This window comes from Globicephala melas, chromosome 10 (assembly GCF_963455315.2).
Source record: "Globicephala melas chromosome 10, mGloMel1.2, whole genome shotgun sequence".
NCBI classification, from domain to species: domain Eukaryota; kingdom Metazoa; phylum Chordata; class Mammalia; order Artiodactyla; family Delphinidae; genus Globicephala; species Globicephala melas.
In genome coordinates, this window is record NC_083323.1 from 7,069,097 (window position 1) to 7,096,423 (window position 27,327).

The 27,327-nt window shown below is 51.0% G+C and overlaps 2 protein-coding genes across 7 annotated transcripts in view; both read right to left on the minus strand.

Moving 5' to 3' along the window:
* Positions 1-298: 298 nt before the first annotated feature.
* CCDC134 (coiled-coil domain containing 134) lies at positions 299-17,324 on the minus strand. Of its 3 annotated transcripts, none has more exons than XM_060307079.1 (8): positions 16,996-17,324; positions 16,487-16,574; positions 15,225-15,343; positions 14,399-14,520; positions 13,732-13,816; positions 11,744-11,925; positions 11,393-11,464; positions 299-2,805 (listed from the first exon to the last, which is right to left on the minus strand). In XM_060307079.1, the coding sequence occupies exons 3-8, from the start codon at positions 15,325-15,327 to the stop codon at positions 2,680-2,682; spliced, it is 690 nt and encodes a 229-aa protein (XP_060163062.1). In that variant the 5' UTR covers positions 15,328-15,343; positions 16,487-16,574; positions 16,996-17,324; the 3' UTR covers positions 299-2,679. The 3 variants fall into 3 exon arrangements, with proteins under 3 accessions (XP_060163062.1, XP_030711652.1, XP_030711653.1); XM_030855792.2 differs by having other exon boundaries at positions 16,487-16,830; XM_030855793.2 differs by lacking the exon at positions 16,487-16,574.
* Positions 17,325-17,396: 72 nt separating this feature from the next.
* Positions 17,397-27,327, minus strand: part of MEI1 (meiotic double-stranded break formation protein 1) — a 65,142-nt gene continuing 55,211 nt past the window's right edge. For 3 of the 4 annotated variants that reach the window (XM_060307075.1, XM_030855787.2, XM_060307076.1), the window contains 6 exons: positions 27,019-27,194; positions 21,395-21,476; positions 20,687-20,793; positions 19,607-19,738; positions 19,304-19,416; positions 17,397-18,515 (listed from right to left, as the gene is read on the minus strand). In XM_060307075.1, the coding sequence (XP_060163058.1) occupies positions 18,470-18,515; positions 19,304-19,416; positions 19,607-19,738; positions 20,687-20,793; positions 21,395-21,476; positions 27,019-27,194 (656 nt within the window). In that variant the 3' untranslated portion in view covers positions 17,397-18,469. Of the gene's footprint in view, positions 18,516-19,303; positions 19,417-19,606; positions 19,739-20,686; positions 20,794-21,394; positions 21,477-22,215; positions 22,363-27,018; positions 27,195-27,327 lie in introns of those variants that run through there. The other variant, XM_060307077.1, reaches the window with a different exon arrangement.

Here is a 27,327-nt window from a genome sequence, read left to right on the forward strand (position 1 = left end):
TAACTGGGAAAAACTGGGAAGCCCAATAAGGACCTGATGAATATACCTGTTGACAAAGACTTCCGCGATATATTGTTAAAAGGGAACACTATGTTTTCCTGCTAGTCTGTGAGAGGTAGCAGTTGCTTTGCGGTCAAGACTTAAGAGTTCAAAGGCTGGGTGGAGGCAGCCATGTGGATTCACTTACAAACCGTGTGACTTTGGGCTGGTTAAATAACTTTTTTTTTCCTCAGTTTTTTTAGCTCTAAAATGGGAACAGTGCACCCTTGTAGTGGTGAAGATTAAGTGAGATCATCTGTACACTCATTTGACAATATTTATTGAACATTTCTGTGGCAGGCAGAGAGACAGTTCCTGCCCTCTGAGAGCTTCCAGTCTGATGAAGAAAACAGGCACTGATATTTAAGACAAAACCTAAAATTATGAGGAGGGAACTGCATCTGGCATAGCTAGGGGAACACACAACACACACAAAGGCCCTGAGGCAGAAGGAGCTGATGCAAGCCAGCACTTGGAATAAGTCCTGACACACAGTGCCCATACAAGGTAGCTACTGTAACTGAAGTTACACGTGATCTGTGTATCACATGAAGGACAAAAAGGATGGAAGGCCCAAGAGCTGAGTGTCAGTGATGGTTATGGGAATGGTGGGATTTAGGGTGAATTTTACTTTTTTCTTGGTATTTCAGTATTACTTAAATTACTTTTGATAATTAACATATATAACATAATAAATAAAGTACCTTATTTGGGGGGAAAAAAGACAAGAAAGTCCTTTTCATTGTTTACATGCAGGAGGGTTGGTATAGATTATACTAGTCTCACCCTGAAACAGAAAACTAAACCCTGCTGCCCTGCTCTGGACTAGGCACTGAGCTGGACAGTGCCACCTGCAACTCCACCATTCAGTGGCTCTCACAGGGCTCCCCACAGTGGGGGGTGACTGTCTGCTGGCATACCATATGACTCACTTTCACTTTGGTCCAATGCCTTCCCATCCCAGAGCCTCAGTAACCCTCTGCAGAGGGCTACCTGAGTACCAGGAGATCAGGTAAATGGGCACAGTGCCTCCCACTCTGCAGCTGTTCCCATAGCTCCCAGCTGGAGCTGCCCGGGGAAGAGAGCAGAGTGGTTCTGTTTGTACCTTTGAAGGTGTCAGATGGGAAAACTTGGGCCCACTGGAGGGTGGAGAGGAAGGGATCAACCAAGATGGTGAGAAGTGAAGGTATAGAAGGAAGAACCCAGGAGGATAAAGATGCTAAATGGGACAGAGGTGAACACAAGTTAAGACTGGGCTCCTCTCTTTGGCTGTGCATATAGTGGGTGCTCAGCAAATCTACGGGATGACCAAAGAACCATCAGAGAAGGGCTCTTGTCACTGAGAAGCCAGGCCCCAACCTCAGAGAAGCAGTTTAGGGCTGGCCAGACGGTTCAGACATTATCAAATTCATTACACCAATGAAGCCACAGCACAGGTAAGGGGTGGGCCAGGGTCACTCCGCAAGTCTGATGGGCTAAGACCCTGGGTCTCCCTTGGGCACTGTTAGTGGTAGAGGGTTGGGGATAGTTGTGTGTCTCTCCCCTGGCTTGGCAAAGTCAAAGAGACAGAGCTAGAATTCCCCCCAGAGCCCCTCCCTTCTCTGCCTGGAAGGGATATGACAAGGGCGGCAGCCCACTCAGGGCCTAACTCCCTCTGCAGCTTCCCTGCTCCATGGCCCTGGTCTTTTCTTACACACCTCCTGACACAGGGAGCTTGCTATCTGATCAATCCAGCTTGGAGGAGCCCTACCATTACAAAGCACAGCCTTCTGCAGAGCTGCAGCCTGTCCCCCAAGAGCCCCCACCCGCAGGCTATGGTCTCCCTGCGCTGCCAGAGAGGACAAGTTGATTCTTCCCCGAGCCTGCTCAATGACTTCCCTGGATACCTGAGGACAGAGATCACGCTGCTCCAAGGCTGTCTTGGGCTAAACACCCTCCCAGGATACTTCCGGTCCCTTCTCAACACTGATCCCTTGTCCATGACAGTGCTGAGAAGGGAACTGGAGGTCAAAGCCAAGCCCCTGCTTTGCTGCCCCGCCAGGGCTTGAGGCTCCTCTGAGGAGGAGGAATATCCTCTAAGGTGGTCTCTACATCTGAGGGCCCCCTATCCCCTGACCCAGGCCCCTCTCACCTGCCCCATGGAGAGGCTCCCTGGGGCCCAAACCAACCTGCTAGCCCAGAGCATTTGCTGGCTTTTATTGTCTCTGCAGGGGACAACTGTGCCAGGCAACTCGGTGACACAGTGGGGCCAGCAGCAGGCATGACACCTCCACACATGGCTCAGAGCCTAGCTCTGCTGCCTCGCCAGGAAGGGCAGCAGCCAGCCGGCCAGCGGTCCTAACCCAGCGGGAGAGTCCAGCCCAGGATCCCTCCTGCTCCCCCCAGCGTCTCTACAGGGTTAGGTCTGCAGCGCCCTCTGAAGGCTCCCTTGGCACCCCTCCAGGAAGGTCCCTGGGGAGAAATGCAGCCCTCTGCGGCCCAGTCCCTTCAGCTGGGGCTCAGAGCCGGCTCCAGGGGTCTGAGCAAACTCGGCCTCCCCTCTCACAGGGGCCAGCTCTCACCACCAATCATACCGCTGCATTCTCCTCTTCCTCCCGACTGGCCTCCTCCTGGCCCCCTGAGCCCTGGGCTGCTCCAGGGCTATAACTCGGACTGGGATCTTGAGATCCGAGGGCCTTTTCGGATCTCTTTCCGCTTCTCCTCTTTCTTCCGGCGTTTCTCCTCTCCTCTCAGGGCCTTCTGGAAAGGGTCAGTGCTGGTGCTGAACTGAGGGGAAGAACAGAGTGGTCTGATTAAGTCTGCTGGCAGCAAAGAGTTCCCTCTGAGCTAGGCTGCTGTGGGGACAGGAAGGTCACTGAGACACAGGCCCTGCCCTCGGGCAGCCCGCAGACATGGAGATAGTTAAATGGGCTTGGGGAAACTGCTGAGCGGGTCTTGGAAGATAAGCAGGAGCTTGCCAAGCAAACAGGACGAGGGACGAGTACATTCCAGGCAGAGGGACAGGTGCTGAACCTACATGGCGCATCTGAGAAACAACAGAAAGACTCCACTCAGGGTGAAGGGGCTGAGTGCCGAAGACCACCACAGACTCCCAGAACCCCGAGGAAGAGATGGCAGCCGGCAAGAGTAAGACAACAGGGGTCCTGCCACTTGCGAACAAGTTGCAACGTCTAGGCAAGGGAGTGTACGGGAAGCAGGTGGGCCAGAGGTTAAACCGGCAGAGCCTGAAAGAGGTGGAAAGACGACAACAGTGGTGCCCAGACTCGTGGCTTCCACAGTGGATGCACAGTGGTACCCAGTGAGGAGATGGGAACACAGGGCGAGCTGGGCAGGAGGATGAGGACTTCAGCCGGGGTCATCCCCAGGCCCTCTGCTCTTCTTCCCCCACTCTCCAGACTGGCTCATCTGACCACAGGGCTTCCGTTCCACCTCTATGGTCAGTTACCACTCAAATGTGCATCTCCCTATCTAAATGCCTGTCTGACACCTCCACTAATGTGCAAACGTGCCCCAAGCCCAGCATGGCTCCATCTCCCCAAAACCCAGTCCCCTTCCAGAGTCTCTGTCCTCATGAACAGCAGTGCCCCACAACCCAGTCGAGGCAAGCAGGGCAGAGACCAAGCATTGCCCCCACCCCCACCCCTACCCCTCACAGTCCATTGCCAAGGCCTGGCCCATTTTACCCCCTAAGTCTCAAACCCATCTACTTCTCTCTGTCTCGCCTATCCTACTGCTACCCCCATCACCTCCCCCACCGCCCTCCTGATAAATCTGGGCATCTCCCAGGGTCTCTCCACACCCTCTTTGGCCCCTCTTAAGCCATTCTCCTCACTGCAGTTAGCTACTTTCAAAATGTAAGTCTGACTCCTGCTTAAACCCTTCCACGACTCTCCATTACTCTCAGGGCAAGGTTTCACACAGCTGCATCTGCAGGTCCACCCTGCCCCCCTCTCCTCCTCCCTCACTTCTGGTCCCTGGGCTCCTTCACTCCCATTTCCAGGCCTCTGCACGTGCTGTGGCTCTTCCCAGCCCCCACCCCCTCTGCCACGTTAGCTCCAGCTCAGCTGTCACCGTCCTTGGGGACCTGCCCTGGCTCCCGGCTGGGGCTGCCTCCTCTGTTTCCTTCTCAGTGCTTCTCCCCTGCCACCAGCTGCCTCTGTGACCACCTGCTTCGTGCCTGTTGCCCCCACTGGACCACACTCTCCACGAGGACAGGCAGATTGTGTCGGATGCTGCTCACTGAGCCACAAGCCCCCAGTGCAGGGCCTGCTGGGCTTATAGATGGCACTTAGCATGTAGTTTTTAAATGAATGAATGAATAACGTTAGAATATGAGATACGATAGTACCCCAAACTCAGGTAACCTTGTTGTGAGATACACCCATTTTATTTGTTCATACGATAAATCTGATAAATGTCTGATCAAGGTAGATGTTAAAAACAAATTAGGAGCTCCACCTTGTGGAGTAATCCACCTACCATGTTAGACTGAACCACAAGTCTGGAAGATGGGATGAAGCCAGAGAAGTGCAGCCCAGAGAGGGTAAGTGATCTGCTCAAGTCACACAGCTAGCCCCAACTGGGGCTAGCCCCCAGGCCTCCCACTTCCCTGACCAGTGCTTTCCTTATCACACTCTGCCTCCTATCCCTACAAGTTAATTCTGATCCTCTTGGGAGGAAGGAGGAGCTGGGAGACCCCTCAAGCCACAGAGGACTCCACACTCTTGGCTCCGGCTTGGGGAAGGACAAGTCAAGAGATCCTGGCCCCACCAGCCCCAGCTAGGTGGATCAGAAGAGAAACAATGCCTATCCCTTTCCTGGATCTCCTCCCCGCTAGATCTGGCTAATGCCTACTTTAAGTTCTGATGCTAACCTCGAGCGGACCCTTCGTGCTGCCTGACAATCCAGAATGTTTCCCTGGTCTACTCACTCTCCTGCTCTCCTAGACACACCTTCTCCTAGAACCTCCATCACTCCTCCCCTCCTCACTCGCAGCCCATGACCTTGCTTCCTGTTCCAAAAGAGAATGGAAACACTCAGAAGACAACTTCCGCAAGCTCCCACCACCATACCCACCAACCCACTTGCTGCTGTGCCCACACTGCTCTTCCAGGCTAGGCCACGCCCCCCCCCCCCCCCCCCGCCGGGCACCAGCTCTCCTCTCCCCACTCCCTTCCTCAGGGATGAGGCTCCAGCAACTCTCCTACCCCTGCACCATCGGTTCTTCCTCCCTAATAGGTTGGGGGGGGGTCCCATCAACATGCAAACGTGCTGTAGTCTCTCCCATCACACTAAACTTTACCCTGGAACCCACACCCTCCTCCAACTAGTCTCCCGTTGATCTGCTCCCCTTGAAAACAAAACCTTTATCATAAGCGACAAGGATATACTGTACAACATCGGGAATTATAGCCATCATCTTGTAATAACTTTTAATGGAGTATAGTCTGTAAAAATACGGCATCACAGGCTTCCCTGGTGGCGCAGTGGTTAAGAATCCACCTGCCAATGCAGGGGACGCAGATTCGAGCTCTGGTCCGGGAAGATCCCACATGCCGCGGAACAACTAAGCCCGTGCGCCACAACTACTGAGCCTGTGCTCTAGAGCCCGCGAGCCACAACTACTGAAGCCCGCATGCCTAGAGCCCGTGCTCCGCAACAAGAGAAGCCACCACCGTGAGAAGCCTGCGCACCGCAACCAAGCGTAGCCCCTGCTCGCCACAACTAGAGAAAGCCTGCATGCAGCAACAAAGACCCAACACAACCAAAAATAAAAATAAATTAATTAAAAAAAAAAAACTGAATCACTATGCTGTACACCTGAACATAAAAAAAAAAGAAAAACTCTTCAAAAGCGTCACCCGTACTTGATGGGATGCGTCCACTTCCTTTCCTCTCATTTTCTCCAAACTCAGTCTTTTGTCCCCACCACTCAACCAAAACAGCTTTTACTGAGATCTCTGATGGCATGTCTCCATGCTGCTACATCCAGTGGCTGATTCTCAGCCTCATCTTCCTTGACCCTCCAGCAGCATCTGACAGGAAGATCACTTCCTCCTTCTTGTCACTTTCCTCACACGGCCTCTGGGAAATTATTCCCTCTTGGGTTTGCTACCCTAGCACTGACTGATCCGTCTTGGGGTGCTCTGCGAGTTCCTCCTCATTCTCCCGTCTCTAAGTGCAGGCACATCTCAGGCCTCAGGCCTCAGACCACTGCTATACCTGCCCTGCCCCCCTGCTACTCTCACATTTGCAGCTCTAGCTTTAAGCTCTCCCCTGAAACCCAGTCATATACCCAGTCGCCTCCTTGACATCTTCATTCAGATGCCCATCAGGTCCAGAAACGAGGCCTTGATCCCCGATCCAGCCCTCGACCTTGTCCCACCAGTCTGCCCATTTTAGAAATGGCAGTCCCATTCTTCCACACACTCAGGTAAAAAATCGTCGAGTCATCCTTAATGCAGCTCTTTTACTCCAGATCTGCTTCCTTAGTGAATTTTATTGGCTCTGCCTTCAAAACAACCAAAATCTGACCATTCCTCGCCAGCACCATTGTTGTCACCCTGGTTCAAGCCACCATTAATTCCCAAATAGACAAGCACAGCATCCTCCTTACCAGTATCCGTCTCCTCCCTGGTCCCCCTCACTATTCTCCACACAGCAGCCAGGCTGATCCTTTAAAAGGATAAGTCAGAGACCCTCACCCTGCTCCTATGTGTCTTGGAGCCAAAGCCCTTGAGAAGACATGCAAGGGTCCTGTGCTCTGGCCTACAACTCTGACCTCACCCCCTCTCACACTCCCCACCCTTCCAAATATGCTTCCAATTCAGGGCCTTTGCACTTGCTGCTCCTTCAGCCTGGAATGTTCTTCCCCAGAGACAGAGCTGGCTCCCTTGCTGTTTCACGTCTTTGCAGTAAGAACCTTCTGTGTCCAAGTCATGTGAAATAGCAACTGTACTCCCATGTTACCCCTGGAATTCCTTAACCACGTTCCTCTGTTTTTCTCCGTAGCCCTTATCACCACCTATCATATATTTTTTATTGACTGTCTATCTCCTACAACTAGAATGCCACTCCCAGGAGGGCAGAGCTAGAACGCTTCTCTAGTGGCTGGGATTCAGTAGATACTCACTAAACGTTGAACAAATGCATGTGCTATGCCTCTGAGCCTTTGTGCAAGCTGGTCCCTCTGCCTGGGAAGATCTTCCCTGAGCTGGTCAACCCCGCACTTCTTACTTATGCCAGAGCCTCCACCCCCTACTTCCATAGGCTCCCTCGCATGGGTCCTTCCCTCTTGCACTGGTACAGAGATCATGCTAGATTGGGACTGTGTTTCTCTGCTACCTTCCCCAACAGACGGTGAACATCTTCAGAGCAGGGAGAGGGCCAGAGCAGGGAGAGGGCCAGCTCCCTCTGGACTGGGACAGTGGCCAGCACGAAGCCTGATACAAGTTAGCTCTAGTGATGGGTATGTAGTAGGAGGGGACTCCCGGAACACCCACTGGTATGGAGAGAATGCCCAAGGTGAGCGGAGCAAACCTGGACTGTTGCTGGTGGACAGGTCCACACGGGATACCAAAAAGTTGAGTAAAATCTTGGGACCGTCCCCAGCCAATAAAAGGAAAGTATGTTGCTTCTGAGGTATGCCCAAGCAGAGCACATTATGATGAAGCTAAATTACATCTACCCTGGAGCCCATTCTCTCAGTGCCCCGTGCTCTCACCCTCCTCGTGTGTGAGAGGCATTCATGATCTGCAGGGCAAGAAGAGCCAGTGACACAGCAAAAAAAGCATCTCCACGGGAGCCCCCTCATTGGGAAAGGCAATCTGCCATGGCCTTGAGCATCCCTGCATGTTCTTGCCGTGTAACCAAGAACCCAGTCCTGACTGTTCTTACCCAGGCCATTTATCAGGGTTGTGACTGCAGCAAGCAACCTTGAAGGATGTGTCATCTTGGTTTTACATGAAGGGGAGGCAGCTACGCTAGTGTGGAAAACCATATCCCCCACTCCGTCACCTGAAGCAAAGCCACTAGTTCAACAGGGCCCTCGAGTCAGAGGTTCCTCTGAATAGTCAGGTCTGTCCTCTGATTGTTCACCTAAATGAAGAGCTAATGGTGCTGTGCAGAAGAGTTAACATAGCTGGCCTCACTGCTATCTTTTAGAAGGCTTGCTTCCAAGGTTGGTCCTTGGCTGGTGTCTGGGAACTTGGTTTCTGGGAGGGATTCCCATCACCCTAACTGGTAAGAGTGGCTCACTGCACCTAAACTGTGCAAAAATGTGGTTTATGCTAAACACCCACTTTCCTTCTGGAGTCTGGAATTTGGTATGTGCTAGGCAGAGGGTGCCTACGTGACCAGTTCCCAGTAAAAACTCTGGGCACTGAGTCTTTAACAGGCTCTCCTGATAGACAACTTTTCACACGTATTTTTATAACCTGTTGCTGGGGGAATAAATTGTGTCCTGTGTGACTTCACTGGGAGAGACTCGTGGAAGCTTGTATCTGGTTTCCCTTAGACTTCACCCAAGAAGCATTTTCCCTTTGCTGATTCTACTGTGGATCCTTTCACTGTAATAAATCATAGCCTCGAGTACACGTACACACTGAGTCCTGTGAGTCCTCCTAGCGAGTCATCAACCTTGGGGCGGCTTTGGGAACCCTCGGCACAGGTGACCACGGGCAGCAGCAGCCATCTGGCCCCAGGGATGACACTGGAAGACCAACTGCCATAAAGGCTAGTAAGACAACAATCTGAATTAAAAGCCGTCACTCTTGCCTAGACAATATTCCTAATGACCAGGCATGCTGTATTCTTACTGACTGTTGTCAGTGTCCTAGCCATCTGGTCTGCCAAATGAGCAGGCTACAAACTGGCAGATCAAAGATGGCCATCCCTCCTGGGGGCCATGAACTGTGGAAACAAACTGTGGTTGACAATGGGGCAGTCTGGGCCACTCGCTTAGATGCTCATAGCCAATTCTCTGATGAGACCAACCAGAATCAAAAGGCTGATCAAGCCTACACAGCCCAGTTGACTGGCACTGCCACCTACATGCATCATTGTACTAAGTGTGCCAATACTCTCACCACCATGGACTGACACAAAGCAGAGGACTCCGTATTTCTGGTTCAGCTACCTAGAGTCCCTGGTTGGAACAGTATGGCCCAAGATCGTTAGAATAATGATCACTTGAGGGACTTTCCCTGGCGGTCCAGTGGTTAAGACTCCACGCTTCCACTGCAGGGGGCACGGGTTCGATCCCTGGTTGGAGAACTAAGATCCTGAATGCTGCGTGGCACGGCCAAAAAAAAAAAAAAGAATAATGACCACTTGGTTCAGTACACTCCTTGCCACGTCTCCCTGTAGTGGCCCATGTGGGCCAAGATGGGAGATATGTGTCTGTAGAAATCTTGCAAAAATGCCCTTGTCCCACTCACATATGACCCTTCTGAACAAAAAGTCTAGGTGAAAGTAGGGAATAATTGGAGAAAAGTGAAATTATAGGTCCTGGGATGTGACATGTTGATTTTGTACCAATAATCTGGGGAGGGAGTGCCTTAGATCCCAGGAGGTGTGTGGAACAATTAATCCTCTTTGTCCTTTAGATCCAGCACTGCCGCCTGGCAAAACAATCCTAGGGTCCACCCAAGCCAAGCGGCAGCTGCAGTTGAGAGTCAGACCAGCTGTCCAGTGTGTCATTCTCAACCACGTGATGGGAAAATTCACATAGACGCAGTCAGTCCTGAACTATTCTGCTGTGTCTGATACCATCCAAGGCAGCTCCCAAAGTAACCCTGTGTAGACACACAGACCAGAACAACCTTGTTTCAATCTGACATACAAATCCATCTGCTTCTCCTGATCCCTGAGTGACCCTGGTTATGCCATGTAGGGCAACCGAGGCTGCAACTCAGCAGCAACACTGCCTCCAGAGCTCAGCCAAACAATGCAATGGTGACCCAAATCAAGTGGTAACATGTAGGAGACAGTGGGCCGCAGAATGCCTCTCCACTGGGGATGAGCGTTGCTTTGGGTCTATCTCTTGGCCCCTATAATCACTGGCAATGGCATCAAAGATCAGCAGCTCAGTCTAAACCCTTGTATGGGTGGTAACAGATGATAGATTGGTCTTAGACGGCGTGCTGATTTTCGAATGTAAGACCTACTGCCCCCGCCCCCCCAGGACTTATCAGAGCTGGCTAAGTCCAGGACCCTGGAGCATATGGTTGAGATCAACACTGCGTGTGGCCTCATCCTGCTGCTTAGAGTCCTACTGACAGGAGTCTGAGACAAGCTGAACAAACGTGGTCCTAGTCTCTACTGATCAGATGAATCATGGAATAGGACATTCCTGTAGAAATGTGAGTTAAGCCAAGACACGTAGGGCTGATGGATGGACCGTGGGGAGGTGATCTCCATTGCCCTGCACATTCTTGCTGGTACACCAGACCACTCTGTACCTGGGCCATTTCTCAGGTTGTGTTTGCAGAAAGCAACCATGAAGGATGAGGTGATGTCTGCCTGCAAAGACTTGGTTTTCTTCTGTTCATTATAAAGGTGGTGAATTTCCCAAGCTTGGTGCTTCTAGACTTGATGCAAACCCACTGCATGGGTGGCATTTGCCTGGGCCCCTCTGTGTCACCCTCCTGGGACTTGGGGAATACGGGAAACCCACATGACCAGGCCAACAGCAACTGCTTTTGCTGCAATAAACTCTGATGTCTCTAACCTGTCAGCATCCATAAAACAGCAGCAAAATCCTAAACCTTCAGAGGTCCCTCCCTACACCTGAGGAGAGCTTGTGATTTGAGGAGTACAGTGCTCTGGCCCTTCCTCCCTGCCGCTCAGGCCCTGCCCTGCCACCTCTGATCTCTTCCTCCCCTCTACTGTGTGTCCGTATCTGTCATGCTTCCCCTGCAGCCTCCAGCTCTCAGAGCCCACCTCAGCCCCTAGGAGGAGAACATGTGCAGGAATGTGGGACAGAAGCCTGGCTGGGTGCTCAGAGGCTCAAGGGCAGAGAAGCATGGCCTGACCTCCCATGGCTTCCCTGACATTCGCCTGATGGGCACAGTGCCTACCGTACACTGGGATGGATGTGTTCATAGCCTCTGACTGGCCCTCACAGCTGAGGTCCACACCGCATGGACAGACAGGGAGCTGAGGCTAAGACAGGGCCAGCAGCTTGCCCAAAGGTACCAGTGAGCGAGTGATACTCAGGCCCAGACCCAGGCACTTCTGGCTCCAAGTCCAAAGCCCTCACACTCCACTCTAGGTGCCCCAGCCCCTGCAGGCCCTGGCCTCCCAGGGCTCAGCAGAGGCCAAGCAGACATGGCCACAGGTCCCAGCAGCTCACCTCTGTGTGGTCTACTTTAAATGGGTTCTGGAAGTCAGAGTCTTTCTCGCTGATTCCCAGCTCCTGGGCCATCTGCGGATGAGGAAAAGCTAGTCATCCTCTGCCTTCTCCTGCCTCCTGCTCACCCAAGGGCCACCCCCTTCGAGGCCTGAACAAATGTGGGCCAGGTGGTGACCCCTAGGGACCCAGGTCAGCATAGAACCCCATGAAAGGGCACCTCAAGGTGGCCCAAGGCTTATCACAGAAAACGCAACCAAAGGCTGACATTCAGGCCTCACTAAAGGCAGATGCGTGGCTCACAGCATACCACCAGACAGAGGGCTCCCGGACCTCCTCCACCCCAGTCCTTACCAGGCGGAGGATGGGCGAGTGGGGGCCCTGGTCAAAGACGCCCGACTGGTTGCAGAAGCTGATGCCCCAGCGGATGAGGAGGTTCCAGTTGGAGTTGTGGTCAAAGCAGTGGTGCACGATCCTTGGGAAGCGCAGCACCACATCACCGAAGAAGGCTGTGTTCTCCACCACTTGGGAGAAAGCTGGTGAGAGGACCCTGATGAGTGGCCAGGGGAGATGCCCTTCTACAGCCCTCCTGGCCAGCCCTACGCACCCTCCAGAGAACAGAGGCAAGCCCACTAATCAGAGAAGGGGAACGGTGCCTGAGGCCCACAGGCTGCTGACCACATGTACAGTGCATGCTAAGGGCTTTATGTCTACCAGGTCACTGAATCATCAAAACCACCTTTAGAAGGAGATGTGTCTGCTATTCCCATTTCTCACATGGGAAACTGAAGCTGACGGCTCGTGAGTAGCAAACCTGGGCTGCAAACCCAGGGCTGACTCCAAAGGACATGCTCTTTCCCCTGTATCTCACAGCTCAGAAAACTCGTTTGCCATGGGGACCAGAGAGGTGGGTGTCATTTTGCACATGGAGGCATATGCAGCCCATGAGGCTTCGCTGGGCCTAACCTCCCCAACTTGGTATCCTAATGTCCAGAGCTGGGCCCTTTTGTTAACACAACTACAGTGTCTGTGAGGGGTCAGTTCTGTTAGGATGGCCAGGGAACACATCAGGGTTTGTTTTCTTTTTAGCGTATGCCCAATTTTATTTTAAATGCTTAAGTTCTTATTTTGAAATAATTTTAGACTTACATAATACACCACAAAATTCCTTCACTGGCCTTCCTCTAATGTTATCATCTTATATAACCATTGCACAACTATCTAAACCAGGAAATTAACATTGATACAATACTATTAATCAACCCACAGACCTAATTTGAATTTGGTCAGTTTTCCCACCAATATCCTTCCTCTAGTCAACAAATCAGTTTAGACTGAGTTTAGTGTCCATTATGGTGGCAGGTCCCCGAACCCAGGCTAGCATGAAGAATAGTAACTATACACCCAGCCCTGGTGGCAGCCCCTGTTTGAGTGACCCCTATAGATAAGGCCCAGGCAGCACTCACCAGCACTGGCCAGGCCACACAGAGATAAGCAGACTCCTACAAAGATATGCCAGGTTGGGTCTGAGACAAGTGGGGCAGGGACCCCTGGGCTTCAGAACGATCTTGAACCGCAAAGAACTCAGGAGTTCGCTTGGTTTACAGGTAAGAGCCAGGCAAACCGCCTGTCCTCTTTCACGTGGAAACTGGAGGGAATAGTGCCTTCCTCAGTTATCATGGAGATTAGAGATATTTGTAACGTGCCCAACATTCAATACGTAAAAGCTCCTTCCGTCCTGTCTCAGACAGTGCGACCTAACAAACTCTACTGTTAGAATGTAACCAGTTAATGGGGAGAAATTACCACTGAAGAGAAATTCTTGGAAAAGGAGATGAAGGGATTCAAAATATTCTTTTATTTATCTATGTTGGTCTCACCTTGTCTCAAAAAGGATTTAAGGGGGTTGAAGCTTTTAGAACAGTAGTAAAGAGTGAAGGTAACTGCTCCCATGGGCCAGTCACTTCAAAAGGCCTCAGTTCTTTCTCCTATAAATGGGAACCACCCTTGCCATCTCTACCAGGAGGGTCAGGGTGGTGAAGGCAAGGATTTCTGGAGGGGAAGTGGGCAAAGCCTCCTCCCTAGTTCCCCCATCTCAAACACCTAACCACACGACAGAATATATGTGTCAGGGACACAGAAACTGGCTCTGAAACGAGCCGAGAAACACTCGGAGAATCATATACTAAGTGCCCAACTACCCAAAGAGACTCCTTGGAAGGTGCCACAAGAGGGTACTTCCAGAGAGAGAAAAGAGTGACAAGAACAAGAGGGAAGGAGCAGCTAGAGAAGATCAAGGATGGAGTGGGGAAGAGGAGAGGGAGAGATTGGGAAGACCATACCATCCTTCAGTTTCTCGTCCTGGGGGAAGGGCCCATCTGGGAGCACATCTGCAGCAATGAGCACTGTCCGGGAGTCCTCCAGCACCTGAGGGAACCCCACCTGGGCTGAGTGGCTTTGAAAAGGTCTTCCCAGACCGGCCCCAGCCCCATTTACTTCAACCCTACTTCAAATCTTCTGTGAGGGGCTTCCCTGGTGGCACAGTGGTTAAGAACCTGCCTGCCAACGCAGCGGACACGGGTACGAGCCCTGGTCCGGGAAGATCCCACATGCCACGGAGCAACTAAGCCCGTGCGCCACAACTACTAAGCCTGCGCTCTAGAGCCCACAAGCCGCAACTACTGAGCCCGCGTGCCACAACTACTGAAGACTGTGCTCTAGAGCCCGTGCTCTGCAACAAGAGAAGGTACCGCAATAAGAAGCCTGTGCACTGCAATGAAGAGCAGCCCCTGCTCACTGCAACTAGAGAAAGACCGTGCATAGCAACGAAGACCCAACATACTCCAAAATAAATAAATAATAAAATAAATTAATTATATATAAAAAAAAATCTTCTGTGCATGCGCTTCCCCCTCATTGAACACCATCCCCTTGGGGAACTCCTACGCATCCATCAGTGTCCAGATCAAAGACCAGGCCTGCCATGAGCTGCCCCCTGCCTGCATGCACCTTAAAGAGCCCCTTGAGCATGACATCAAGGATCTTGTACTGCTGGTGGACATCATTCAGCTGTGCTAGGTTTTTCAGCGCCAACAGCTGCTCCCGCCGCTTCACCTCAAACATCTTCTTGTCTGAGCAGCATTAAGTTAAGGAACTGGCACCAGTTCTCCTGCCTGGATAATCCAGTGGTCCCGATCGAGAGGGCCCACCCTGGCCAGCAAGTCTCTGCCAGGGGCATAGATGTGCATGCCTGGGACTCCCCAGGGAACGAATACACTCTCCGAGAAGCATATGAATCCTGCAACATATCATTCATCCACTTCACAGAGGATTCCACACCCGACAACCTGAATACAACCCTCAGGACCTGGCTCCTGCCCTCCCCTCCCCGTGGTCTTTCCCCAGTCTCCTACAGCCACTCACTGCTCCCAGAACCTCCACCCCTCTGCTCACACTGTATACTCTGCCTGGGGTGCCCCCCACCCTTCTCTATGAGTTTCTATTCTTTCAAGACCCAGCCCTTGGGTAGGCAGCCCAGTATGCCAGGGCTTGGTCTCCAGCCAGGGTCTCACCCAAAAAGAATGAGGCACATGTACAATCCTCAAGAGTCCTCATGGCTCTGAGATATATGCTTTGCCTTCTCAATTTAACATATGGGGAAACTGAGGTTCAGAACAGAACTGACTTGAACAAGGTCTGGTTAGAGCACCTTACTTTTTCTCCCCTGTTCCTATTAGGGGGTTCTGCTCCATCCCTGGAATCTCCCAAGGGGTTGTGGGTATAGAGGAACCTCATTTATAGACCCCTCAAAAACACCTCCAATCCCAAAGGATACAGATCTCCAGGCTCGGGTCCAGGGAGGTCCTCAGGGTGTCTGTGACTCCTGTCCCAGACAGTAGCAGGACAGAGAGGAAGGCCAGGAACCGAAGAAGGTCCATATCTAAGACTCTGGAGCTAGGGGAGTAACCCAGACAAAGAAGGTGAGACCCAGAGCTTGGTGTTACATGAAACAGAAAGTGAGTTGAACAGCAACTTCCCCTGATAATGACACAGCCTCCAAACACCAAGAACCCAGCTTTGGGAAGCCCTGGATCCCCAGTTCCTAGCCCAGGGCCAGTGACCAACAGACACAAAATAAAGACATGGGATGATAGGAGGGAGGGAGAAAGATAAAGTCAGCAAGGCAGGGATACTTAGAGAACAGGGATCAACGCCTGGAACCCTGCACTGGAGCTCTGGCTCTGTCTGACTTCGGGACCTCGGGCAAATTGCTCAGCCTCTCTGAGCTTCATCTTCCTCACTGCAAAATGCGGATAAGGAAGTCATCTCCCTGTTGCAGAGACAGAAGGCTGGGTGAGGCACTGTGCCTGAGGAAGGAGGGCCTGGTCAATATCATTGCCTCTCAATTCCCCATCCTGGCCTCTCAGGAGGCCCAGGCAGTCAGAGATGTGAAACTTCTGGGGCTTCCCACCTTTCCTGACTTCTGTCATCAGAAAGGAAGAAGGGGTGCAGGCTGGGAAGGGAGGCAAGACAGTCTTGGGATAAGACAGCTGTTATTCTCTTAGGAACCACCTGTTCCTATCTAGGCAATATTCCCCAATTACCTACTGAGTACCTGTCACGTTCCAAGCACTGTTCTAGAGCCGGGAATACGGCAGTGACAAACAAAATTCCCTGCACACTGGTACTTTCATCCCTAGTAGGGTTAAGAGAAACCAATGAAGTTGTAAAACAAGCACAGAAAGATAAGAGGGAGTCAGCAAAGTGCAATCTTAAATACAGTAGTCAGAGGCAGCCTCTACTCAGATAATAGCTGCCCAATTTTACCAACGTGGAGACCAAAGCACAGAAAAAGGAGGAGACTGCCCAAAGTCACTCATGGGTTCTCAGGCTAAACCAAGAGTCTTAATGAGCACAGGCTATCTCAGAGCTGGCCACTGTTCTATTAGGACACCTAGGTGTGTCCCAGAGATGCTCAATTATTGACAGTGAGACCCCACACAGATCAACCAGAGAACCGCCCCCATCCCACGCTGATGAGACAACTGAAGCCTAGAGAATGGGAAGAAACAGTTCAAGCTCACCCAGAACCCTTACCTTCCACCGTCACGCTCCAGACTCAAGGGAACCAAACACTGGTTAAGGCAGAACTTGGGGTCAGGGGAAATCAGACAGCCGGTAATGACTGAAGCAGGAAAAAGTGGGAAAAGAAAGCCGAAAAAGCGGACTTGCGTGGGGCAGATCCTGCTGTCTCTACTGTTACTCCCACTTATCCGCCTCTCAATCCCGCTCTCTGCCCCATGAGTCCCCAGAGCTCTTCCCGGCTGGGCGTACGACTCCGAGGCCATTCTGCAGAGGTGGCTTGGTGGTGGATCCTGAGCCGGCAACCCGGGCTCGGAGACCAGGGTCGCTGCCCCTAGCCTTTAGAGCTCCGGGAAGAGCTAATGAGAAGAGGCGTCTAATGAGAAGAGGCGTCTAATGAGAAGAGGCGTCCGGGTCCGCGAATCCCAACCCCCAACGTGTGCAGCCAGTTCTGGGCCCTCGGTCCCTCCCCCGCCCCCCCCCCCACGGGAGCCTGCCCGCCCGGCGCCCCCGCCCCCACCTACCAGGCCGGGCGGGTGGGTGGGCGGGCGGACAGGAGTCAGCGTGCACCTCGCCTCGAGGGTCCGCAGACGACCGGCAGAGGCGCAGAACCTCAGTGTCCCACAGAAGCCTCGCAGGAACTGCCAAGCGCCGCCCCCGCCCAAAGATCGCGGGCCGCGACTGCCGCTCCTTGACCTAACTTCCGGCCCCGCCCAGTAGGCTCCAGCGCTAGCCCTGCCCGAGGTCCGTGGGAGTTCGGTCCCGCCCACCCTGCGTGGCGGCTTGCGCACTTGCCGCGTTGAGGTGTGGTTGGAGGAGATAGTCAGCCTGCGGTGTGTGTCGGACGCATCAGCAATGAGGCCCTGACCCCTGCAGGCTGGGCGGCCTCCCCAGCGCCCTCCCCGAAACTGTTTCGTTAGCTGAGTTGTTTTTTTTTTTTTTTTAATATTTATTTGGCTGCACCGGGTCTTAGCTGCGGCGCGTGGGATGTTTAGTTGCATGTGAGAATCTACTTCCCTGACCAGGGATCAAACCCCGGCGCCCTGCATTGGGAGCGGGGAGTCTTAGACAGTGGACCACCAGGGCCGTACCAGCTGAGTGTTTTTTAAACTGCAGTTGTCAAGATCAGTTTAGTGGGTCGTGGCTAACACTTTTTTCTTTTTAAGTAAGTGCAGTGCAGAGTTGGGGCATACCCTGCTCGCCCCTCGGATCCACCAAGTTCTAACCCAAGTTCGTGGGGTCCTTCCCTGTCCTATCATTAGGATGGAGTTCAGCCCAGTTTTGCGTAGGGTCAGTCCAGCCAGACCCAAGGGCTAGCCAAGTACAGGCACCGGGGCCCTGGCAGACAGGCAGGAAGGGAGTTAAAGGCCCTGGTGAGCTGAGCTCAGAACACGTGCGGGCAGTTGTGGAGGGCAGACATTGAAAGACGTGTGTGCACAAATACACGCTCTGAGGAGGGCCAGGACAGAAAGGAACACTGGGGACCTACTTTAGCCAGGGAAGAGCTGAGCTGGGCAGTTTCCCTCAGCTAGGAAAGCTGAGGTTTTGACCTGCTCACCTTCCTTGCCTGGAAATTGTACCTCTCTCCACTTTCACCTGAGGTGAAGCAGCAGGTAAAGTACTTCCTAGAGCACTTGGACCACAGCAGCACCAAACACATGGCCTTTCTCTGCCCCTTCTGCCCCAAGGATGGCCTGACTGACGTCTTCAACTGAGGTAACCAGCTGGTGTTAGCAGAACAAATCCCTCCCCTTCTCTCCCTGAGGCCATCCATCCTGGCTGAGGAACCAGCTGGAGGGAGCCAAGGTAAGTCCAAAGGGAAATGTTTTTGGAGAGCCCACACAGGCATGTGAGTATATCACTGTTTCCTATTTCAACAATGGAGTAAATGGCTCCAGATGCACGGCTGCAGTTGTCATCCATTTCCCCCAAACCAGTGTGCCCTGACTTTGTCTTCTCCAGGTCTCAGTTCTGTTTCTGGGCCTTCAGGTCCTGAGATCAGTCTCTGATGTGGGACAGGGATACAGCCACTCCTCCCAGGCAGCTAGCAGCAAACATGAGAGGAGAATAGCAGAGAGGTGGGGCCAACCATGGGAGAACCACACTTCCAGGGCCCAAAAAGGCAAAAACAGACAAGAGCAGAGGTGCACCTGAGAAGAGTGGGATGGATTCTAAAACTGGGACCTGAACACCTGGGCTGGGTAGTTGCTATATATCAGGGAACGTTCCATGGAAAGGGTTAGGAGGAGAGCCAGGGAGGCCACACACACACCTCCAGACCACAGGGTCTCTGGAGCACCCCAACAACCCCTCAGAGGGCCAGTGAGCACTGCCCACAGCCCCAGGCTTTCTCAGGGATGTGCCAGTCACCCAGCACCCTCCCCCACCGTGTTGTGCTTAGGGCAGCATCTATGCCAACCGGCCTTGGGCAACTTTCTCCAAAGCTCCTGGGGAAGGACTACCTCCCTTCTGAGTCTGGTGATATGACTTTGGAGATGGTCATGTCTGGGGTCAGATCCTGATGCTATCACTGTGTGATTCTGGGCACGTCATTTAACCTCTCTGAGCTAAGTTACAACTGTGTTAACACTCGTAGCTACTGTGAGGATTAGATACAGTGCATGTAACATGACTGGCCCTCGGTAGGAACTTAATAAACAGAGCAAGTCATTGTCCTTGCTACCACTGTTAATTCTTCTCGCTGACCCCTGCTTGCTGTAGAAGACAGGGCTGTAGACAGTGCAACTCTCTGTCCTGAAGCATGACGTTATAGCTTCCCATTACCTGGGTGACCCTGCTCAGGTCAAAGCTCCCAGATGCAAGAAAGGATACATCATGTCCTGTAGGGGCGGCTGGGCCGTGGAGGCCCTGGGGGAAAGACCCTCCAAGGAGGCCTGCAGGGTCTGGGCCATGCTATGATCAGCCAGGAGGCCCATGCTCTGGACCTGCGGGGAGAAGAGGGTAGGGAAGACAGGCTTTCTCAGTGCCCACTCCATAGAGGCCCTCTCTACCCTCCACCCTCTGCACTCCTGACCTCCCACTGGCCGCTGTGGCTAGAGCTCCCCACCTCCACAGGGAAGATGATACAAAGGGTCTGGCCTTACAGTGGCTAAATAGCATCCCCTTTCCACCCACCTGCAGAAAGAAGCCACGCAGAGCCTGGAGTGTGGTGCTGGAGAGGGTAGAGAGGTCAGCCAAAGCTGCGCCTTGCAGAACATGGCCCACCTCTTCACGAGAGAGGATGCTGCTGCTCCGGAACCGCACAAACTGGCCCAGGGAGAGAAGGCCCAAACATGTAGTGATTCGGCATCTCCTTCATTCACAGGTATTTGCTGTGCCCTGCTGGGCTCAGCACTGGGCTGGGGGCATGGATCTGAAGCCCACAGAACTCTGCCTTCAAGAGCTCAGTGTTGGTAGGCAGGGGTGGGGTTGTGTCACAGGAGAGTGAGGTAATGAGGAGGATTGCAAGACCCTGAGAGTTTGCTCTGCTGACCCCTTCAGTCCCACCACTCCTACCCTGCCCCTCACACTAGACTATGTGTGGTTACCCAGACACACCACCACATTCTCGTATATCTGCTGTTCTCACTTCAATACTGTACCTGCAATACTTTTCCTTCTCTTTGCCTATTAATCCTTCAAGCCTCAGCTAAAATGTTACCTTCACTGCTGAATGTTTTCATTTTATTAAAGAAATACAGGCATTAACTGGGTGCTTACTATATTCTTACTCACTTCTCCCTCACAGCTCTGGCAGAAGCAATTACTCTTTTCTCTGGGTTCCTACACCAACCATTGATTTATTCATTGATCCACTTTACTATAATTCACAGGCTTGCTGCCTTGTTTATTCAGTGGGCACTTACCGTGTTCTAGGCACTTAGCATTATCTTCTACTCTTCCATTAATAACCATATTTTAACTATGAATTTCCTTGTCTATCTCCTTCTCTAGACTGAGGGACCTTTAAGGAAGAACATTTGGCTCACTGACATCTTTGGTACCTAGCACAGGATCTGGCAGGTGGTGGGCAGGCCTGGTCAATGTTTCATGAGTGAATGAGAAAGAATGTCTGGGTAGTCTGGGCAGAGGAGATGTGGGCATTCAGAGGAATTCCCTAGGCAGGCTTCTTGTAGGGTGAAGGCTCATCCAGCCCCTCTACCTTCTTGGAGGATGGCATTCTTCAGACCACAGGACCATCCTTTCTGCACTTACCAGGGTCATGAGCCTCAAGATCTCAGCTCTGAGGAAGGAATTCTCTCCAGCATCCAGGAGGGTAAATAGCAAAAACCGATTCCAGGGCTGGGAGGCCACATGGAGTGCTATGGGAAACACCAGTCAACCGTGTGTTGTTAATGCTGCTTTTCTAAAGGCCTTGAAACATTGCTAAAGAAAACTTTCTCCTATTGGCTCAAAAAAGGGTTGCTCAGCAAAGGCAGGGCATTGGACAAGCTGACCCCAGGGCGTTTCTTTCTCCTGGGCTTCTATCCACCCATGCTGCCTGGCACAGGGAGACCACATATCCCACTATTGTGGGAGGCAGGCAACAGGAAGAGCTCTGCCACTTAAGAGCTATGTGACCTTGGTTGGGGCAAGTTGCTTAACCTCCCTGAACCTCGGTGTCCTCATCTGTATGATGGGCATGGCAGTGCCCTTGCAGTATTGTTAAAAGAATTAAACAAAATGAGTGTGAATCAGGGAGCTCCCTGGTGGCCTAATGGTTAGGATTCTGGGCTTTCACTGCCATGGCCTGGGCTCAATCCCTGGTTGGGGAACTGAGATCCTGCAAGCCACGTGGCTTGGCCAAAAAAAATGAGTGTGAATCATAGAACAGAGGATGGGAGTCTGGGGTGGGAGGGTGGCAGGTGCTGGCCCCGTCCAATCTCCCCCATGGGAACATCAGAGAATGGGGAGGGTTTCTACCGACGTCTGGACTCCGGGCATGCAGGTAGTCAAGCAAGGCCTCCAGGCAGCCAACACAAGCGTGGGACAACAGAGGGTCCTTCTGCAAGAAAACAACAAAAACAAAAACCCCACAGAAGTTCACATCCGGTTTTGCTACCAGTGGATTTTGGTGCCAACCAAGAAAACAACATTTGGTTTTCAAAACAATTTAGATTTCAGAATTTCAGATTTGGGATTGTGGCTCTGTAGATAATCAAGAAATGTTTGTTGGTTTCATCTCTCACCCACACACACAAAGCACGGTGCTTATTATACTGATGATTTACCTACATTTGAGAGACTGTTTTGCTTCAGAAAAGGATGGGCCCTGGGCCCCATTAAGAGATTCACAGATTACAGATTCTGTAAGAGCCACACAGTTTATCTAAGCCAATGCATGTAAATCTTTTTGTAAAGCAGCAGAACCTTTCATCAAACAAAATTTTATGCTCTAATAAGCATAAGAAAAGAACTTAGGGTTAGGGAGATGCAAATTAAAACCACCTTGAGATACCACTACACACTCATCAACAGCTAAAACTGACTGACAGTACCAAGTGTTGGCAAGAATGTGAAGCAATTGGAACTCTCATGCACTCCTGATGGGAAGGAAAAATGGTGCAGCCACTAATGGCAGTCTGATGGCTTTTTTTTTTTTAATTAATTTATTTATTTGGCTGTGTTCGGTTGTCGTTGCTGCACACGGGCTTTCTCCAGTTGCGGCGAGCAGGGGCCACTCCTCGTTGTGGTGCGCAGGCTTCTCATTGTGGTGGCTTCTCTTATTACGGAGCACGGGCTCTAGGCGCGCAGGCTTCAGTAGTTGTGGCACGCAGGCTCAGTAGTTGTGGCTCATGGGCTCTAGAGCTCAGGCTCGGCAGCTGTGGTGACAGGCTCTGTTGCTCCGTGGCATGTGGTTCTTCCCAGACCAAGGATCAAACCCGTGTCCCCTGCATTGACAGGAGGATTCCCAACCACTGTGCCACCAGGGAAGTCCCAGTCTGATGGTTTCTTATAAAGTTAAACATACACTTACCATATGTGGTAGGCAGAATTTTAAGATGGTCCCATGACCTTTGCTCCCAGATGTTATTCCCGTGATTAGGTTACATTACATGGCAAAAGGGAGATTGTTTGGGTGGGCCAAATCTAATTACACCAGTGCTTTAAAAGCAGAGTTTTCTCTGGCTGGTAGCAGAAAAAGAACCAGAGAGTCCAGAAGTGTGAGAAGGACTCAACATGCATTGCTGGTTTGAAGATGGAGGGGCTTTGTGAGAAAAAATGTGTGTAGCCTTAAAGAGCTGAAAGACCCACCCACCCCCAACAGGAGGATGAAGTGGATTCTTTCCCAGCTCTCCCAAATAAGCACCCAGCCTGACCAATACCTTGATTTCAGCTTTGTGAGACCCTAAGCAGAGAACCTGGTCGAGCCCACCCAGACTTCTGACGTAGAGAACTGTCAGATAATAAATGGGTGTTGTGTTAAGCCATTACATTTGTGATATGTAGTTACACAGCAATAGAAAACTAATATGTCATTTGACCCACCAATCCCACTCCTAGGTATTTATCCAAGAGAAATAAAAATGGATATTCACAAAGACTTGTACTCCAGTCTTTATTCATGATAGCCAAAAATCTTTAAGTCCCAAATATCTGTCGGTAGGTGAGTGGATCAACAAATTGTGGAATAGCCACATAAGGGGCTACTACTCACCAATAAAAAGAAATGAAGTACTGATAACACAATATAAATGAATCTCAAAAGCATTAAGCTAAGTGAAAGAAGATAGACATATAAGACCACATACTTTATTTATGTGGAATTTTATTTTATTTTTTTTATTTTATTTATGTGGAATTTTATTTTATTTTTGTGGAATTCTAGAAATGGTAAAACTGTAGTGCCAGAAAGCAGATCTGTGTTTGCCAAGGTCAGGGATGGGGAGAGGGGACTGACTAAACAGGGGTCCAAGGGAACTTTTTGTGGTGATGGAAATCTATACCAGGATTGTGGTGGTGTTTACAAAACTGTATATGTTTGTCAAAACTCATCTAGTTGTACATTTTAAAATCAGTGAATTTTATTGCATGTAAGTTATATCTCAATAAAACTGATTTTTTAAAATGTAAAGACAAACTAACAACACCAACAAAAATCCTATGCTCTCCTCATGCTATTTTTTGGAAGGTAGCAACCTGGAGGTTAACGTATGGGGCAGACTTGGGTTTGAAGCCTTGCTTGGTCACTTACCATCTTGTGTGATCCTGGCCAAGGTTACTTGATTTTGCTAAGTGGGGATAAAAGGATTACTTGGGCTGCCAAGAGGGTAAGATGAGCAATGCATACAGAGGGTTTAACCAGTGCTTGGCACAGAGTTAACACTCAAAAAATGGTGACTATACTGAAGGAAAAAAAAAAAATCAGTTGGAAATTAATCCCAGGCAATGACTTGTTTATTTATGTATTTATACTATACAGGTAAATCATAGGATAAATATTCTTCCCACTGTTTAAAATTCTACTAAGATCCTATACTAAAATAACTCTGTTATATTTTTTTAAAAAATGGTGAATATCTTAGTGAAACGTATAATAGGGGAAACACTATCGCTCTTTAACAACCCCTAAGTCTCCTTCACAGGATCCGTAAGGTCTTTAAGACCTACAGTTTGAAGTGGTTGAGCTAATTCACTAACCTCATTTTACAGCTGAGAAAACTGAGGCCCAGAGAGAAAATACTTGACCTGAGGACACCTGAGTGGTAGGTGGCAGGTCTAGAAACAAACCCTAGGCCTTGTGCCCTTTCTCCTTCTCTAATCTAAAATTAACTCTTAACTAGTGGGCACTTCCACCCTTTTCCCAGGTACCTAAGATTAGCCAGTTCAAAAGTAACCTCTCCTGTGGAGCCTTCCTTGATTCAAATAATAGGTCATTTTGCCATTAATTATAATTTCTTGTGTTTCCTGCAATCTGTGGGTGCTTAAATGGCTGAAACAGCATCATATTCATTTCTGCGTCCTCATTCACTCATTCAACAAACATTACTGAATGCCAATTCTGTGGGAGGCTTTATGCTGGGTATTGAGTATAAGGGAATCATTTTCCCACTCTCTGTTTTGAATATTAAAACAGGAACTTCAGGGCTTCCCTGGTGGTGCAGTGGCTGAGAGTCCGCCTGCCGATGCAGGGGACATGGGTTCATGCCCCGGTCCGGGAAGATCCTACATGCCGCGGAATGGCTGGGCCCGTGAGCCATGGCCGCTGAGCCTGCGCGTCCGGAGCCTGTGCTCCGCAACGGGAGAGACCACAGCAGTGAGAGGCCCGCGTAACGCAAAAAAAAAAAAAAAAAAAAAAAACAGGAACTTCAGCCCTTCAGAAACATTGGAGAGAAAGCATTTGCCCTTCCTCCCACCTCTAACTGGCTTCTCCTCACCCAACGAGAGATTTATCTAACAAGTGAGATGCTAGCTTAACACCTACTGAGCCATCAGGGCAGGACTAAGGTATTAAAGGTCATGCTCCCAGGAACTCAGACTCTTAAGATCTTGGCCAGCTGGCTAAGTGTCCAACATGGACATTATTGGAAATGCAAACACAATTTACCTGCCTATGGGCTCCCAGTCTGGCCCAAGGGAAGGAGGGTGGTTAAAAAATCCTTTTGGATAAGATATGATAAAGCAAGCATAGTAAAATGTTAATGGAAGAATGTACATAGTGGGTATATGAGTGTTCACTGTAAAATTCTTTCGTCTTTGCTGTATGTTTGAAAAATCTCAGACTAAAAAAAAGCCCGTTCCGACCTTAAGTCCCAGCTACATTCTACTATGGTGTTTGTCGGCAATAAAGCTGATGCTTTGGTTCTCATTTGATTCGTGATTTCCCAACTGGATTTGAACCCACAAGGGGAAGGAGACACAAAGATTAACCAGACACAGTCCCTTCCTCTGAGGAGCTCACAGCCTGGGGAAGACCGATATGAAAATGGGAACTCACAACAGAGAGAGATAAGTGCTATATGTGATAGAGGTCTGATCCATGAAGAGCACAGAGCCTTTGAATAGATGTGCTGGCAGGACAAGACACGGCATCCGCACGGCGCCCACTTCAGGAGCCTTCTCTACATCCTCACATTTCCCCACTTCCCCCAACCTGTGCACAGGCCCAGTGGGGATCAATCCTTGAACATAATCTCCCACAATCAACAGCCATATCAAATATGTCTGTCATTATCTGGGCGGCCAGCGGAGACCACTCATATCAAGGCCCCGCCCCTCCCCCCCCCCCCCCAGGAAGTCTCTGCAACTCCTCTCACTCGTTTGCTGGCTGCCCCCACCTCCCTCTTCTTGCCCATGATGCCTTGCCATCAGACCAGACCACGTGGATCTGTGACCGTCGGTCTTGGGCAAGCTTTAAGGAGCAGGAAAAGAGAGTCCAAGTCTAACTAAAACAGCATAAACATCTGGGGCCTTGGTCACCCTACAGTGACCAGCTCATATTTGAAAATAACAGACAATAAGCTCCTTGAAAGAGAAGAAGGTCTCAGGGAATCATGGGTGGGAATGGGCCAGAGGGCCAATGACAGGGAATGAGTCCATATCAGAGGACGAAATTGTGCTGCCATCAAGATCAATCCCATCTCTGATGCCCCCTACCCTCGGGGACCTAGGACAAGTCACTTGATATTTCCAGCCCAGCTCAAGCACCTCCCCCAGAAAGTCTTCTCTGACAGCCAGCCTCACAGTCACCCTACACCAGCCTGTAATGTACGTCCTGTGCCCCCACTGTGCAGTGCTTCCCTTCAACCCAGCACTGCCCACTCTGTGTTAGCACCTCTTATCCACATGGCACCATCCACCGCCCCCTGAAACTGTTAACTTCTCAAAGGCGGGAATCTGATCGATCTCCATGCCCCCACCACCCGTCACAGTATGTGACTGCTGGATAAACTATGATCTCCAAGAATCCTCTAAGCTGTAAAACACAAACCCCTCTGAGGTGGACATCTACTGTTTTGCTTGTCCAGGATCCATTCCTCCTCCTTCTAAGAACAGTTTTCTCTTGCAGAACCATTCCTCTCTTATGTTTAGTCCATGTGAGTTAGGGAGAGCTGACCATATGCCCCAGCCTCCAGGAGAGGACACTCACCCAAGGCAGGTCAATCAGAGCATCCCATGTTTTGGGCATAGTGACTGCCACATTACCAAGCCAGGCTAATGAGACTCAATTCTGGGGACTACGAGGAAAGAGAAACTTTCTTTCTGCTGGAAGGACATAAGCCAGGAGCTGCTGCTGGTCATCCTACCAATCCCATGAGAATAAAGCTGAGAGAGAAATGCAGAGCCAAGAGATGGAGACAGAGTTCTGATGACACTGTCTGAGCCTCTGGGATCCCAGCTGTGCCTGAAGTCAGTTTTGACCCCTGGACTTCTCAGTTATGAGACAATTTGAGTTTCATTTCTGTCACTGAAACTTTAAAACCAGTCAAACCTCTCTCTAGGCCTTAGTGGGAATACCAGGATCTTGACAGGCAGCCACCCCTTTCTGCTGTCATCCTGAGAGAAGCAGGCTCCACTGCCAGGGTCCCACTCCACAAAGGCCTTACCTGAACCAGGAGGTTCTGCAGTCCGATGACCAGGGACAGCACTTGTGATGTTCCCAGTGGAGCCAGGACAGTGTCCTCAGGGGCTGGCGGTGGCTGGGTCCCTGAGGGCAGCAGAGCAACCAGGGCAGAGGAGAAGCTTTGTTGCAGGGCTGTCCGCAGGAAGCGTAAGATGGCAGCTGAAAGTAGAAAACGCCTTACACCCAGTTCTTGCCTCATTCCCCACCTCCCCACCAGCGCTGTCATGGGGAAGACCACGGGGATAATAAAGGGGTGACCGCGGACTGGTCTGGGTGGGGTGGTCTCATCTCA